The 17,732-nt window shown below is 32.1% G+C and overlaps 1 protein-coding gene across 3 annotated transcripts in view; it reads right to left on the minus strand.

The window, feature by feature from the left end:
• Positions 1–17,732, minus strand: part of f (espin protein forked) — a 74,837-nt gene that overhangs the window by 19,941 nt on the left and 37,164 nt on the right. For all 3 annotated transcript variants that reach the window (XM_085186015.1, XM_085186014.1, XM_085186013.1), the window contains 4 exons: positions 6,534–6,717; positions 3,994–4,176; positions 1,377–1,481; positions 789–1,014 (listed from right to left, as the gene is read on the minus strand). In XM_085186015.1, the coding sequence (XP_085042141.1) occupies positions 789–1,014; positions 1,377–1,481; positions 3,994–4,176; positions 6,534–6,717 (698 nt within the window). The remainder of the gene's footprint in view (positions 1–788; positions 1,015–1,376; positions 1,482–3,993; positions 4,177–6,533; positions 6,718–17,732) is intronic.

Raw genomic sequence — 17,732 nt, forward strand, 5'->3', positions numbered from 1 at the left:
GACAGTGCTTCCGTTTGTGATTCTGTTATTAGTTTCGCTAATTCACACTTATTTAGGCAGTATTCATACCATTTTTTTTTACTCATGAATATACTAGAAGTTATGCCTGACTTTGTCCCTATACGACAAAATGTAATTCCTCTGATACTAATTTCAAAATCTCTATTTATTTGTAATTAGAGAGTTAAATTATTTATTAACACTTTCGTAATTAACGGAACTAGTTAATTGCTAAGTACATATTGACATGCCACATTTAGAATTACTAATTTTAGTTTGTACCTACTGTTTGATTCATTCATCAGTGAATTTAGTATTTATATAAAAAAATCACACTCTGAGTCTGTGGAAAACTACAGCTTCTTTTAATTTTTTTTTCATTAGCTTCACCCTTTATCCCGCACACAGCATGGTAAGAAGAGGGAACCCAGTGTTGAGACACTCCGTTCCCCACTTTCTGCTGAATTTTGGAGGCATTGCATGTTGAGTGGCGGAACTCAACGCCGCTCTTTGACACCACAGCGAAGAAATCAAAATATAATTGTAAATAAATATTTCTTTCCCCAAGTGAGGATCGAACCCACAACCATCGCGTTAAAGTCACACCTTGTGCCGCTGCGCCTCGACGGCCTCATTTCTTTTTAAAGAAACGAATTATATTAAGCAAGTATCAACCCATATGAATCACAATTATTTTAATTCAAAATATTTAGGAAATCAGTAAACTAAGAAGTCACAAATTCCTTGGAAAATTAAATAATGAAGGGTAAAAAAACACTAGATCTTACCAGAACTTTCTTCCCCCGAGCTATGATGTGTAACACTAGCTGTCCTCATCGGATTCACATAGAGTCCATCAGCTGGTCCAGATCGAGCTGAGCTGATGGACCCCACAGTGGAAGAAAGAGATCCTCTTCTTTCGTGGGAGTTGGAATTGCGCCTCTCACGCTCCGGCGCGTGGAGGTAGAATGGAGAACGGGTGCTGTTTGCATTTATACAAGATGATAAGGCACACTGAAAGAAAAACAGATATTTGCTATTTTATTATATTTAATTTTTAACGAAAAAAACTACATAGAAAAAAAAATATTTGATTATGCAGCCTAACAGTATGAAATAATCTTTATCTTAAACTTTTTGTACGGACGGGCGTTAAATATTTTTAAGAAACAATTTCAGTATGTAGTTATTAAAAATAGATCCATTTTTCCGCGTAAAAATTAATTACTCAATTGATATTTGATTAATTTAAAAATATTATCTTGGTAAAGGAATAAAATTTAAAAAAATCAAGAAAATCTAATATATATATATAATACGTAGATATTTTTTTCTATTTTTTATACTTAATTTGTTAATTTAATAGTTCAACTTACCCGAGCCTCCCCAGGAGCGCAAGCACAGGCATGTATAGCCTTATAAGTGGCATTCTGTTTGGAGTCAGCACCTGCCGCGCCGGCGGCCACCAACACGTTCAGGCACTGGGGATAAGTACATGATAATATAATACAACATATTTTAAAACAGTAAAAAAAGAGAATAAGAAGAGAAAAGAGAGAGAAAGAAATCGTAAAAAGATCTAGAGAAACTAAAATAGATTAGTTAAACCTATAAGACATATAGAAAATTTTCATAGACATATAAAAATCAAAATTCTGGAACATCTGATAAAGAACAATAATAGTCCAGCCAAATAGGCCATTAGCATCATAGCAAAAGTTTTTGCCAACAAATTGAGGCTTTCGTTGCATACTGGGACAGTATGTCAAGGAAACATGGTGGTCGTGGCTTAAATTAAGCACGAGGTGTTGCGCATGAGTGGTAGAGCTCAACGCCGCGCTTTGCTCTGATATCAGAACGAGGAAATTAAAATATTAAACTTTTCATTTCCTCGAGTGAGAATTGAACCCACAACCTGTCGCGTTTTCAGTCGTATGCTTGTGGCCCTGCGCCACAACTGGCTCGATCGAAAAGTGATAAATATCCATAAACAGATTACATTGTTTATTAAATGATATAAAACAACCAAAACACAAAAACCATATTATAATTAGTTCACACTTTTAAAAAAGCAAGTGTGTGAAAATTTCGATAGCATCAGCGACTTTTGAATATTTTTATAAATATACACAGATAAGATGGAAATTAGGAAGCGTACTAATCTACTTCCATTGTTACTCTGTGGTATTGTGTTTAATTTGGAAAAAACTTTAAAATTATGTAACAGCACGACCTCTATACGGGTATGTTAACGTTTTAAATAAGTATTATTAATGCAAAAAGTAATTTTAATTTTATTATTTATTTTCCACTTGTTTCCATTTTAAAAACATTATTTAAATAATACTTCATACAAAAGAACGCCGCGTCTTGTCTAATCGTACTATAGAAATATGTAGGTCATCGTCACGCAGATGGGCAGACTAACCATGTTGCGAGTTCGAATTCCGAAAACAGAGAACACAGTGTTCTGACACTAGATGACGTTGAAAAAGATACAAATGAAAATAAGCCAACTCGTCAAGACCCAGCTTAGCTGCAACGGCACCAGCAAAGCAATAAATACACTACTAAATCAATTATACAAAATGAATTCAATTAAAATGTTATTCACCGCTAGTCCTACTGTATTTTCTAATAACAGAACGCTATGGCCACGACGCGTACACGCAGTTCGTGTCAAATGAAGCAAAACGTATATCATTAGCCCGGTTTTTACAAGCCACTGCACTGCTCTGGCCAGATGATAAAACAATTATTATATCTTTTTTCAATCTTCATAGAATGATCATCATCATTTTATTATGAAGCGTGGTGTTAGTCGTGCTGCAGGGGTGCAAGCGTGTGACTGTGAACGTGACAGGTTGTGGAATCAACTCCAACTCGAGGAAATGAAATATTTAATATTTTAATTTCTTCGCTGTGGTAACTAGGCATGGCGCGGCGTTAAGCCCCGCCACTCAACACGCATTGCCTTCAGAAATTTGCGGAAAGTGGGGAACCTTCTGGCTAACCTGTAACCTGCTGGGAATACAGCGTGAACCTGATTGGATTTTTTCTTATTTGATATTAATAAATAATATTAAAAACTAATCATATTATATTGAGAATATTATTGACACTGCTTAATATTTAATTATCTGTTCTTAAAAAAAGAAAATATGTAGTAAAAAAGAAAATATGTTTAAAAAAGAAAATATGTTTAAAAAGAAAATATGTACAAAAGGATGTTATAGAAATTAGTCAATAAGCCACATCTTAAAATACTCCAATGAGGTAATTTACTCCCTATAGTGGGTATTGAACCCACAACTATCATGTTTATAATCAAACTCCACTTACAGAAAAGTGTAATAATTCATAGAAACTCAATTTTAACAAGGGCCTATGATTACGTAAAGTGAAATCTCATGCGCGTGCGCAATTATGTATCCAAATAACGTTAACGACTCCAAGCGATACACTTTCCAAGCAAATCTATTGTTTTCGCCTACATGCCATAATGACACGAGTTTAATATGCTTATAAATGTATGAGCATCATCTTAATAATAGAATTGTATTACTTATACATTTGTATGATACATACATAACTGGTTGTATGTGAATTGTACGGACAAATGAAATGCGTGAAAAGTTTGCTCAGAAACTATCATTGAACCTGAACATTTCTATTTAAAATAAAGTGTGAAGATATAAGAAAAAAAATTATTGGTACAAAAAATAATGATTTCTAAAATTTTGCGCGCGTTTGTTCACGCTAATCTCAGAAACTGCTAAACCGACTTATTTGCATTTGTTACTTTTGTATTTTGGCAAGCTTTCATTAACATTTAACGTTTATGTATATTTTTTATAGTTTGGAAGAAATCGTTGATTAGGGATAAGACCGCCTTTTGTGCATCTAGTGTATTTTTTAAATAAAATAATTAATAATATGCAATCAAATTTAATAAATAAATAAATTTAAAATAATAGTAAATCTCAAGCCCACCTCCAAATGATGATTCTCAGCAGCATCGTTTATAGGACTTTTCCCGTGCCTGTCCAAGTGTAGTCTCGCACCATGACGCAGTAGCCAACGCACAGTAGACAGGTGTCCACGAGACGCTGCAAAGTGGAGTGGTGTCGCCCCATCCCCATCTCTGGCGTTGGGATCCACACCACGTTCTACTATCTGGAAATTTATAAATTACTTATAAATTATCTATGCTTATAGTATAAAAGAAGATTATCCAATTTTAAGAGACTCTTTTCTCTATTTTCCGCCCAATTTTTGAAGACAACGCCACGCCTTTACTTGATTCGCGAAGTGAGGAAATGAAAATAATTAATCCGCCAAATGTGAACCGAAACAACCTATAAAGGTTGCGAATACAGTAATATACTGTTCTATTGTGCCACTATTATACTATTTATAAAAAATATTTAAATATCTCTATTGATATTATACGGTGGAAGAGTTTGTTTGGTTGAACGCTCTTATCTCAGGAACAACTGATTTAAATTAGATATTTTTTTGGATGGAATATTCCAATTATTGAAGGCTATAAGAATCGCTAATAATTTCGTTTTAACTCATAGCGATCAGAGTAGCTTCTGATATACATACATATATCATATACATGAGAAGGCGAAAAAGCTTATAACTAAATAAAATAGTAGATGATTTTTAAATTAATTTAGAGGTAAAATTAAAACTGCATAAAACGGAGGAATTATGTAATATACGTGTCGATTTACATAATATCATTATTACAAAGAAGGCGGTGGTTATCTAGATTATTATTATTTCATATTCTGCATTGGTCCCATTTTATTTTTTTCTTACAAACGAGTACACGCATCACTAATTATTACTTATAACACAAGACACCTTTTTCCTTTTTTCCTTTTACAGTAAAAAAAACTGTTACAAATTAATTTCATGATTTTATCATGAAATTTATATAATCACGAATTATCAGACTATCGTGTGAACTTTCTACACTTCTTTTTGATTTTAACGTGGGAAATATAAAAAAAAGAGTATGAACAGTGATGGAATGGTAAAAAAGACATATTATGTTATTATACAAGGATACAAAGGGTTCTATACCCACTCAAAGAAATGAATTTATTTATATTCTCACTAATTCTCCGCACCGGTAAAAAACCGCAGCTTCGATAAATAAGGCTTTCGATTAAAAAAAACGCACTCTAATAGCTTCCTTAATTCAGGAGATACGGTGTCACAGACAGACAAATAAAAACGTTAAACATAACAAGCTATAGCTAACAAGTAATACATAACATAACTTCATATTTACCATACAAATCAGACGGCGCACGCGCAACCGTTTCCCGCTCCATGATTGATAGTGGAAAGCTATTGACTTGTAATTAGCAGATTTTCTCTTATTACTTTTATATAACTCTTACTCCATTTCTTTTGTCATCGTAAAATGTTGATTATCTTACGTAAATGTATGGAATATAGTATTTTTAGTACTTTAGTTATTGCGTTAACAGGAAGATAGGCTAATTTTATATAAATTTAACTATCGATTAATTAAAATATCGGTTAAGTGCGAGTTGGATTCGCCCGCCGAGATTTTTGTGCTAATTTAGATTGTAAGTCAACGGGAAATTCAACTTATAAAAGCTTACAAACTTAAGGTATTACGTTACGGAACCCGTATATCCGGATACTTTAGAAATGAATTATATACAGTACTTTAATATTTATTAGAATTGATAACAGTTTTCTTCCAAAGAATAAATTAATAGTAGCCAGCCGCCTTTTGCTATGCTTATATTTTAATTCTAAAAACAGGTAATAATATAAATCCAATCCGATATATAAAGCTCAATGTTTATTTCCATCATTTAGCAAATGCAATGGAGAGAATAGTGATTTATTCTTCTCTTCTCTCTTCCCACTCCGTAATCACACGATAGTGATGTTAAAAAAAGATAGCGAAATTGAAGCAATCACCATATTACCGTACTTACTTTTATATACCTTATAAAAAAATTCTATCAAATTTAATGTTACGTAGTCGTAAAATAACAGTGATTGAAACGTTGCGATAAAATAGAATTATGAAAAGCTTAAAGCAATCTTTATGCAAATTATATAGTAAGGTGAATATTTATATTAATATTATAGTATTACCATACATTTGTATTAGGGGTATAGATGTCGATTCGCTAAGCACAAAAGAAATAACCAGTCAAGCACGAGTCAGACTCGTCCACCGAAGGGTCCGTAACAATTTCGTAATGTTAGGGAAGTATAACTTTATCTTGTTAAGCTGTGAAGTTTTGGGACGCGTGGGATGATTTTTTATACGAAATGGAGAAATATGCGATATTTTCTTGTACAAAATGACCTTTATGTGAAGGGATTTTAACTGTTTTCTGTAAGAAATGGAGGTTATCAATTCGAGTGTATTTTTTGTGTGTTTGCCCTATCCTAGTAGAGTAGGGTAACTATATATACCGCGGGATAGCGTGAAGTTAAAAGAAAAGTGGATGTACAAGGTGACTTACCATCCATTTCACGCAATCTAAACAGCCAGTCTGAGCCGCAGCGTGTATGGGCAGCATGCCGTCTCTAGCTCGTGCGTCCAGTCTTCCACCAGCTTCTAGCACCAAGTATTTGAGTACCGCAAGGTGTCCTTCTTGTGCAGCTAGGTAAACTGGTGTGACGTCATTGTCCATCGCTGTGTTGGCACTGTGAAAAGGGAAATAAATTTAATATAATTCTTCTATTGTATTTTAGCAAGGAAATTATATATTTTTAAGAACCATAGCAAGGAAATTATATATTTTTAAGTCCTTGAGCGGGAATCGAACTAACAACCGTGACATAAACAAAACAGAACAGCGCTTTTGTCTATACTATTACTGATGTTAGATCACTATTATTGATATTAGACCAACACGAGGCAGATATATTGACGTAAGGTCTACACTCCTATCAACAAATATATCGTACTGCATCGATTATTGAAAACTAAACTAAGAGTATTAATTATTTAATTTGTATATATTTAAGTTATTATAATACAACTTTTTATATAATATCTCAAATTAGAAAATTACAAAATTGAATACGTCAATATTAGTTTTTCTCTATCCTTCTTACTGTATACGATGAAGCCACATAAATTCCTCGAGGCCCATCTTAACCTGTGAAATACTTAGTACTTTTAGCTCTCTCCGTTTCTTAAAAACCATGGAAAAGCCATTAGAAAAAAAAATCCTTTTGTGAACCTTTGTCTTAGCAAGGCCTAGGGAAATTATGAAATTGAATATATTAAAGAACTAAACATTTCAACTATTGTTAATAGGGGACAATGCCTCGTTAATAATATATAAAAAACATGTATTGTGTATTTATATTTTCTTGTTGATAGTGGCCGTCATGGCACAGTGAGAAAGAATATGGCCGAAAACGCGATAGTTGTGGGTTCGATCCACCAAATAATTTTGAAATTTTTCGTTAAGATTGGCAGATTAAGCGCTGCGTTAAGTTCCGCCATACAACACGAAGCATCTTGAAAATTGAGCAGAAAGAGGGGAAAGGAATGGCTTATTTCTAGGTTCCTTTTGCCTATCCCGGTGAGTCGGAAAAGTTAAGTTTTTATTTTCTTGTTTATAAAATGAATTTTTTTACTTCACAAGACGTTTGTCTCATTCTCCTGCATAATTTTGAGACGAACAATGAAAAATTTAATATTACCATTTTCACAAATTCTCGAACATAGTAAAACCTTGAGTTCAAAAATTCGAGCAAATTAAATACTTGAAAATATTTTGAACATACTCATTACCCATACTTATTACATACTTATTATACATATTTGCTAAAAACAACTACACTACAACGGTTCTTTAGTACGTAACTCGTATATATTAAATTTGAAATAAAATTTCATTCTCATGTTATAGCTTGTTTCGTTTGCAATTCTAATGTCAATGTCCGCAATGAAGCACTCTCGGACATAAAACTTTCATTGACTAGCTCCAGACGATCTTTCTTCACATTAATCTAACAATCGAATATTAAAGTAATCATTTGAAAAATATGGAGAAAAATATGTTTTTATATATTTTTTTAATATGATTTCAAGGAATATTTAAACATCTTTTTCTAAAATAGATAAAGAAAATGTTATTGCCTTATATATTACTTATATATATTTACGTTAGTTCTAAGTTATAATTTATAAATATAATATAAAGATCAAGATAATATATTATGATAAGTATTCATTGTATATATTAATAATAATGTAAGTAATATAAATTATAAGAACTTTAAATAATAACAAGTGGGGAACGGAAGTGTCTTTATGAGAACGGAGTTTCTTAACACTAGGTCCCCAGGTTCCTTCTATTTACCCTGTTACGTACGGGATACGGTTAATAACCTAATATCTGAGAAAAAACATACAAAATAAATAAAATTACAGTACCTTCTTCTAAACTAATCTCGTAAGTATATGCATTTGTACTTTAATAACAGCCTTTTAGCATTTCGTAAGAACAAATATAATTCATCTCTTTATAATAATCTATCTCAAATAAAATCGGCCAAGGTTGACTGTCAAGTCTGATCGATAGATAATACGAATGTTGGTACTTACTTACTAGTGATTACATATATTTAGATATAGCTATTATTTAACGCCATCTTGGAGCATTGGCACAAGGTCTGGTGTATGCGCAACGGTTATGAGTTCGTTTTCATTTAGATTCTATTTAGTTAGTTTTAATTCATTTTCAGTTCTAGCAAAAACGGAACGGAGTGTCTTAACACTAGGTTCCCTCTGCCTACCCTGCTGTGTGCTTGATACATAACAGTAAGTATAGAGAAAATATGTCACTTAAGACAATATCAGGAATCTGAGATGTCTATAATATTTTGTTGTACAACTACAATCAAAGAGATTTACTGCTTAAACGACATTACTCAGGAACTATTTTAGCAATTTAACCATTAATATCTAATCTAGTTATTTAATATCTACAAGAACGGATATTACTTCACGTATTTTATAAATATTTCTCATACTTACGAAATCACTCTAATTCATATATATTATATTATTATATAAAATATAAAAAAAATTACATAACATACACTTATTCTATTTCATATTTCATAGTAGCTCGCGATAATTCTTTAATATATGCCGAAAACGATTCTAAAGAACAGGTTTTCGGAGTTAAGCAATATGAGTCGTGACAGTTGCTGTGAAACCGAGAGTACGAAAGTGAAAACTATTGATGATGTATTAGAGTTACGGGGCTTCGGTAACAAGTGGCATGGTGAGATGATGATTATAAGAATTAAAATATACAGGAATCTTGAAGACATCACAACAGAAATGGTTGTGGATTCCATTTCCTTTGAGATCTGATGAAAATAAATGTTATTTATTGAAAATACGAAAATTTACCTAGTGACAATATTTAGAAACATTTACTTTAACTATGCCAGAGAGCACAGCTTTTATTTAAAAAAAAAACAGTACAGAAGTCGGTTAAAAAGTATGAGCAAATATATATATCTTTTACATTCCGTTATTTAAAATTAGGTGTTTATTTATATGTAATTTTGCAAATATATAGAAACCTCCTGTCTCTGTCATTCGTCGATTTCTGCTCATTTTAATATATTGCGTGCTGGATTACGGAACTATGTGCTACATTGTCTATAATCATATACGGAAAATAGTTACATTTGTAATATAAACAGTAACTTATTACATTGCGTAAGACTACTTGCATCCCTATTAAAAAATTGTTGCTTAAGTATAAATAAACTTTAAATAATATTAGAGAATAAACTTTAAATAATTAAATTAGATATTTATATCCAAATTTGTTTAGTTCATGTGTGACAAACAAATATATAAAAGATAATTCCGCCAATATCGTGGCCACCCTGAAGTTAGCTGTGGATGGCTAGCACAGTTTTCATTTTAGTATATTTTCTTAATTTTGATTATTTTCTTTAAAAGGGTACAAAGCACAAAAAATTAGAGAACCTTACTTCAAGGCGGCCGCTATATATAAGCTAAATTGTAATTTTAACAAAATAATTACCGTTCCCGTCCACCATACGTCCCCGCTTTCATTTTCACATATTTTTTACTTTTCTTGCTTTTCTTCCCGAATAGCTTACTAGTCACCCGACTGTACGGAGGGTGGGTGTTATTCAAAGTCATTTTGTTTTTCACAAATTTAAAAATTTCACCAAATTATAAACAAAATACAACTAATTTATATGACAACACTGCTTGCTGGACAAAAAGAGAGTCATTTTAAGATAACGGACCACGTAAAAAAGAAAATAGTATGTAAAATTCGATTCGGACATGCGCACGCGCCGCGCGTCGACATAACACTGAGAGCTTAAAGGCTTCTTAGGTTTTCATATGAAAATATAGCGAAAGTGCTTTCTGTGTCACATTCATTTTCACACAGTAATAATATATATGTTTATCGATATATTCTAATAGTATGTTATGTAAATCGTTGTTATTAAAATAATTATGGCATTTCATTTATTTGATATTATATTAAAAACCGATTTGTCATTGAGTGATATTTTATATGTATATTTCAAATTGTAAATATATTCATTTGTACAAGTCTTGTTATTTTATAAATTATATGTTTTTATGCTTATTTCTTCTCTTCAAGAGAGATCGTTAGGAGATATTCTATTGGATTTTCTTTTATATTCATGTACTTATTTCCAAATAACAAGTGGCAATCGGCATAACGTCTGACTCTAAAACAGTTGTGGATTCGATTCCCAATCGGGGAAATTTATAATATTAACTTTTTCCGTTCGACATTCGAGAAGCGTTTAGGAGTAATTTCTCGAATGACACGTTGTATGTAAAACACCTGAAGGAGATTGAAGATACGGTACAATAGAGATAATTCTCACAATAATTGCCACACTTATTATGCTATCATATTATTATATTATTACATATATATAAATATTACACGTTTTTTAATCTTAATTACCGCATATACTCCTTTTTAGAAATTAAAAAAATGATAACATTACAGACATTTTATCTGTACCCTTTTTGTATTATAAATCATGGATGGATTATGTTAAGGTGATAATAAGTTCAGTTCTTTCTGCTTTTTTGCTTGACGCTGTATCCCACACATAGCAAGTTAGACAGCAAGAACCTGGGAACCTAGTGTTCCCACTTTTTCCTTAGTTCAGATAGATATAGCGTATTAGGTGACGGAACTCAACCCCGCCCTTACCTCGTTACCAGAAAGTGGAAAATAAAATATTAAATTATTCTCTCTACTAAACCTGAGAAATGGTATTTTCTTATTTTATATATTGCATTAACCTTATCGTAATAACTGCATAGTTTGTACTTCGTTACGAACTTCAATTATTTGTTTTAGTAGGCAGAGGGAACCTAAATTTAAGTAATTTTCCGCCAAATTTCCAATATATTGCATGTTGAATGGTGTAACTCAACGCCGTACTTTTCCTTGCTATCAGAGCAAATAAATGCAAATATTAATAAATAATAATTAATTTTCCTGTTGCATTTACAGTCACATGCTTGTAACACTGCGCCACTACGGCCTCAACTTCAAATACCAATTTCCTAATAATTTAAACAAAAATATAATTGACCTTGAAACCGTTCAAACACAAAGGTATCACCGCGATGTTACAAAATTACGAGAAAGAACAAACCTGCCTTTAAATCATTTCTTCTGACATTAATTACGCAGCAATTCGTGATCTGGTTGGTACAAGTAAAAAAAGTTTTTTTTTAATTTTTTTTTTAATATATAAAGAATTGAGGCCAGGTCGTGGTGCATGGGCATAAGCGTGCGATTTTAAGCGCGACATGTTGTGAGTTCTATTCCCACTCGTAGAAATGAAATAGTTAATATTTTTGTTTCTCGTTTTATTATTGACGCAAAACGCAAAACTCGGAAAGTGAGAGTGTTCCTAGTTTCACTTTCCCCTACTATGTGTAGGATACAGCATAGGATAAAAAAAAGGAGCGAATTGATTTACCATCTTATCCACAACCAACCTATGATCTTTGTATAATATATTTGTAATTAAATGTTTATTATCATTTTAAATTATTTTAATATTTTAACGCAGGACTATTCAATATATTACGAGTAAATGTACTACGGCAATAATTGCTCTTCACTTATGCCTTGGACCAATTGGCGTTTCTTTATCATATTCAACGCTACGCTACATGACATGGCTTTTTACAAACACTTTCGCTAAAGATCGAGTGCCTAAAATTGCTTTAGATAAAATCTTGCATCGTTCTGTTGAAATAATGCTTAAATATGGCTTGATAATAACATTTATTTACCTTGTGAGAAATATGTAAATAAGAAGTCTTCATGGCGTAGTCCAAATTTTCCAACATTAAGAAAATACGTTTACATATCAATGAAGAAATATTTTCTTATATAACGGATTACATTGTCAAATAAGAGTCAGTTAGTAAGAATTTCTAGAACTCCTCTATTACTGCTCCTCTACACTCCCTAACCTACCTATGTATATGCCTAGTTAGCATAGTATCCTCTGTGCGTTCAGAAAGAATTTCTATGCTGGTTTATATTATTTCTTAAGGTACAGTGAACGGTTGTTGTCATAATAACGGAAGTCCGCTGTTCATACAAGGTATTAGTCATCAGTCAGTAGTTCATAAAAATTCAATTTCATAGATATACAAAAAGTAATAGCGGCAACAGTGACGAAATAGGCTTAAACATATATGTTTTTCTTGAAAATAAAAATTATTTTAAGTGAAAAGCCTTTTCTATTTAAGGAACTTACAAGTCTTTATAAAACAATCTTTATAAAACTCTTTAAATAGAATTATGACATTTACTTCTACAAAACCAAATATAGCCTAATTTCCGGCCTTTTAAGAAACATTATGAAAGCAAAAAGTCGTAACTAACCTAACCTAACCATATCGAAAAAATAAAAATAGTTGTAAGTATAAATATTTACCCCTAATGGAAATTTATCCCATAACCATCACAATGCAAAACAAAACCTTATTTTGTCAAAAAAAAGAATTATATTCCTTTTCTTTAGCTTCACGCTGTATCCCGCACACAGCAGGGTAGGCAGAGGGACTGTGTTCCCTCTTTCTACCCTGTTCTCTGCATCCGCCATTTTTCTGCAAATTGCGTGTTGAATGGTGAAATTCAATGCCACACTTTTGCCTCAACAACAGGGCGAAGAAATGAAAATATTACATATTTCATTTCCTGGAGTTTCAATCGAACCCACACCGACCTGTGACATGGCTTGTGCCCCTGGACCATGACTGTCCCTCTTCCTTCCTTCAAACAATTTTTATTTCAAGAACATAACAAATTGACCTCTAAAATAGCCTTATTCAATGTTTATGACATTGTCAATAAGAGAAACCCTATAAACAATGTTATATTTTCCTCCAGACATTTTTCCCACCATTTCTATTCGACAACAGATGGCGTTCAAAAAAAAATTACTATTGTTATACAATGAAATGATAAAAAGTCATGCAAAGTTTTGTTTCTAGCTAATTTGAATTCTATTTCTTTATAAAGTGGTATATTTTAGAGTGATTATGTATAATAGAAGTATGGAAGTTTAAGTAATAACTTATAATAGGGGAAAGTGATCAAATTCCTTTTGTGATGGACACGTTTTGTAATGTCTTATTTTCTGTGTAATATATTGTAATTTGTGAAGCCAGTAGTGGCGCAATGGTAAAAGCTTGCGTCTGTAAACGCAACGGGTTGTGGGTTCAATTCGGATCGGAAAAATGAAATATTTAATATTTTTATTTCCATGCTACGCATGACACAAAGCGTGGCGTTAAATTCCGCTATTTAAATGACAGTGACTCCAGAATTCTGCGGAAAGTGTCTTAATAGGTTAAGAGACTTTCCACTGGGACACTATTGTTAAGACACTCCGTTCCTATTAAGACACTAGCGTTACTCACTTCTGCGTTCTTAGCGTTCTTCTACTTCACGAATTCTGGAAGCATTGCATGTTGAATGGCGAAACTCAATGTCGCTCTCGAGCAGAAATCGAACCCACGATCTATCGCGTTTACTCAAAAAGACCTAGAGTTACTTAGGAATAACTATTACCTAAAACACATACAAAACAACAAATATCTGCAGTTTAAATTATACAAGATGGTTTCATTATTTTAATGACTTTTTTTAAACTCCTTACAATGATGAGGCAAATGCTAAGAATACAATTAAAATAATTGCTGTACGTACGTTACGATGAAGTAAGAAAAGTGAATGCGGTCACTTGACATCCTTTTGACAACTAAAATGCTAAGATAATATTTTTTTCAGTTTCACGCTTTACTCCCCATATAGAAAGGTAGACGGAGACTTATGTAAAGACCCTCCGTTTTCCAAAGTCAAAGTCAAAGTCAAAATATCTTTATTACACAAAAATGCCTAATATTTACTTGGACATGTCAAAAAAGTAGAAAATGAAACACTCACAATATAACAAAAAAATGTGCAATTTTGACTTGAAAAAAGCCCGTTCAAATAGTTGAGCTCATGAGAAGATCCAGGCAAAGAAACTCATGGCCACTCTTTTTTTCCACTTTTCGAAACTTCACCCTGGTGTCCAGGGCAAAGCGTGGTGTTCAACGACTTAACACGCAATGCCTCCAGAATTCGGCAGAAAGTGGGGAACGGAGTGTTTTAACATGAGGTTCCCTCTTCCTACCCTACTGTATGCGGGATACAGCGTGAAGCTGGTTTTTTTTTGTTTAATACAGAAATTTGTTTTACTACGTTCAAGCGTGACGATCACTACAAACGAGCCTATAAATATACAACGTCAATTAATTAAAGAGAGAAATTGAAAATAATATTGTGCGTAATAAATTTAGTGGGTATGATGTAACAAAAAAACAAAACTACAATTTTTATAACATTCTAACACGAGAAGGTACGATTTAGTTAAATATAAAACACGCAAAGAGGCTAACGGTGAAATTAAATCAGTACTAAACGCACATTGCACTCTTTGATAATTTATAGTTTATAATTATAATATTGTTTACATTGTAGCGTTATGATGCCGGTTCTTATCCGTTAATCACGCGAAGATTACAGAGTCATCTTCACGCTTTTTCCCGTATTAACACGTATAGGTGGAGGCAGTTTAATGATGGGTGATGACGTTCCACAGTCCAATTAAGATATTGTAAGATGAAATAATTTATTCGTCCGTCTAAGGATCAAACCCATAATCACCTCGTCACAGTTAGACGTTAACCTGCAGTGCCACACAACGAAACCTACACGATATATTTGAACATTGAGGCTGGCAGCTGTAAATGGGACGGTAGGAAGCTCAATTCCCACTCGGAGAAATGAAATATTCAAATTTTTAATTTCTTTGCTGCATATTGAGTTAAAGCGCGGTGGTGAGTTCTGCCTGGTATGGAAGCATTGCGTGTTGAGTGAATTACGTGGAAAATGCGAGAATTTTCTTTTAAAGGTTTCGATGAAAAGTTTCAGAATTTTCCTATAAAACGTTTTTTTCACTCCTAAAATAATTATCCCATTTTACTAGTATCATAACAAGACCTAATGGTATATAATGCACACAGCAGAGTAGGCAGAAGAAACCTGGGAACCTAGTGATAAGACACTCTGTTCCTATTAAGACACTTCCGTTCACCGTTTTTCTTCGAATTCTAGGGGATTAAGGGGCGAAAATCAACGCCGAGTTTTACCTCGACTCCAAAGCGCAAGCTTATGCTCCTGCGCCACGAGTGGCTCCAAAAAAGTATTAAAGTTTTTTTTTCTTATATAAGGACGTATAATATATTCTTACGGATCGGCATAATATCACCACGAAATGAGTATATATCTTAATAAGTTATAAAACATTTATTTATGAATAAATTAAAATTTAAATTTAAATTTTCACTTAACTTTTTAATTAAAATTATAACGTATTTGTGTCTCTAACTATAATGACATAACAGTGTAAATATTTATATATATTAAAAAATACTTTCTAAGCATTTGAATATATTTATTTTTAAGTACCGCTTCATTCTCGCTTTCAAAGCTAAGTTATATTTAGAGTTAATTATTAATATATTTTACTTCAATAGTTTTGAGGCTGGTGTTGTGCAGTGGGATAATAAGGAAAAAAACATGTAAATGTAACCTAGCCATACATAAATATATACATACCTTACAGTACTCGCTGGTATGGTCTTTGAGTACTTCAACCTGGCAGTAGAGGCCCGGAGTGGGCGTTCTCTTCGCGGACACGTCGCCATTTTCTCCATCATACAAACATCATTTAAACACTAGATCTAAATTTACTTAACGTTATTTATCGATTTAATACCGATTAATTACGATTCACAACATTCCGAGTACGTTACACACATAAACTTTCTTTCAAAAGCTTCCAGTCTAACCTAATAATACATGGTTATTTATAACGTAGAGTTCAAGCACTTATGTTATTTAATATTGAACTTAATTATTCTTTTATTTAACTAATATCTAATATTAAGTGTTATAACAACGACATTATTGTGACAAATGTCTGTCACAAGTGAAAATAACTACTTATATGTGTATAGACAAGGAGAAAAAACAGTGGCCGATTGGCAAGTAATCCATTAGAACTAAGATGTATCCATTTATAAAATAGCTGAAAGGAAACGACGCGATACATTTGCGCACGCGCAGCTTAGAGAGAAAAAAATTAAAACTTTGGTTGCAATTTGTTTTAAAAAATGAGGATTTTGAACTCAATAATTATTTGGTTTTATAATATATTTTAAGATTTTTTAACTTTCTGTTATCTACAATACCATGTCCTGATGAAAAATGCCTTCGAATACATATAAACTCCTAACTACTACCCTAAAAAACTTGAAGTGCTATCAATATAAACTAATAAATAGGTAGTTTATATTTCCTATCTCGTATTTTTCTGAACATTCTTATTTTTTTCTTATAATATAATGCAATACTATGTGACCTATATAAATGAAAAGCATAGCAAGTAATGCAAATTTTGCTAATAAAGCGGAACAGAGAGATTAAAGACACTGACTGCACCTCGCAGCGCGCACAATCGCTCATTGTTGAGAGTTCCATTGTTGTACGCACTTGACCTTATCAAGAACAATCATTGATGCGCGATCATTGTTATACATCGATGTCACTTCCGAAAAGGAAATATATGTATTTGAAATATTAATATTTTCAAATACATATACTTCCGAAAAGGAAATATATGTATTGAAAATATTAATAATATGAAATATGTAGGATATAAGGAAATTTTGTATGAAAAATTTGATTGAAATTTCTAATATTTTAAAATTTTATATAAGTTTAGACTTATTTGTATCATTTCTATACAGAAAAAAGCATTATCTTAGCATTAACGATACGAAAAATATAACTATGATAATTAAAATATTTCACTAACTCTATCCTACTTTCTAATAAACTTAAATTCTAATATTTGAATATAAGACAATTTCGAACAATAACTTCTAGAATACACTAATGCAAACTAGACAAAAACTAAAACCAATTCTATGCTTTTTCCAAAAAAAAACGAGAAGAAATTTATCAAAAAAATCAAACCGGAAGTAACTATACAAATAACATAAATACCTC

Source organism: Heliconius melpomene, chromosome 5, assembly GCF_056956725.1.
Source record: "Heliconius melpomene rosina isolate 202511_hmr_F chromosome 5, ASM5695672v1, whole genome shotgun sequence".
Lineage (NCBI taxonomy): Eukaryota > Metazoa > Arthropoda > Insecta > Lepidoptera > Nymphalidae > Heliconius > Heliconius melpomene.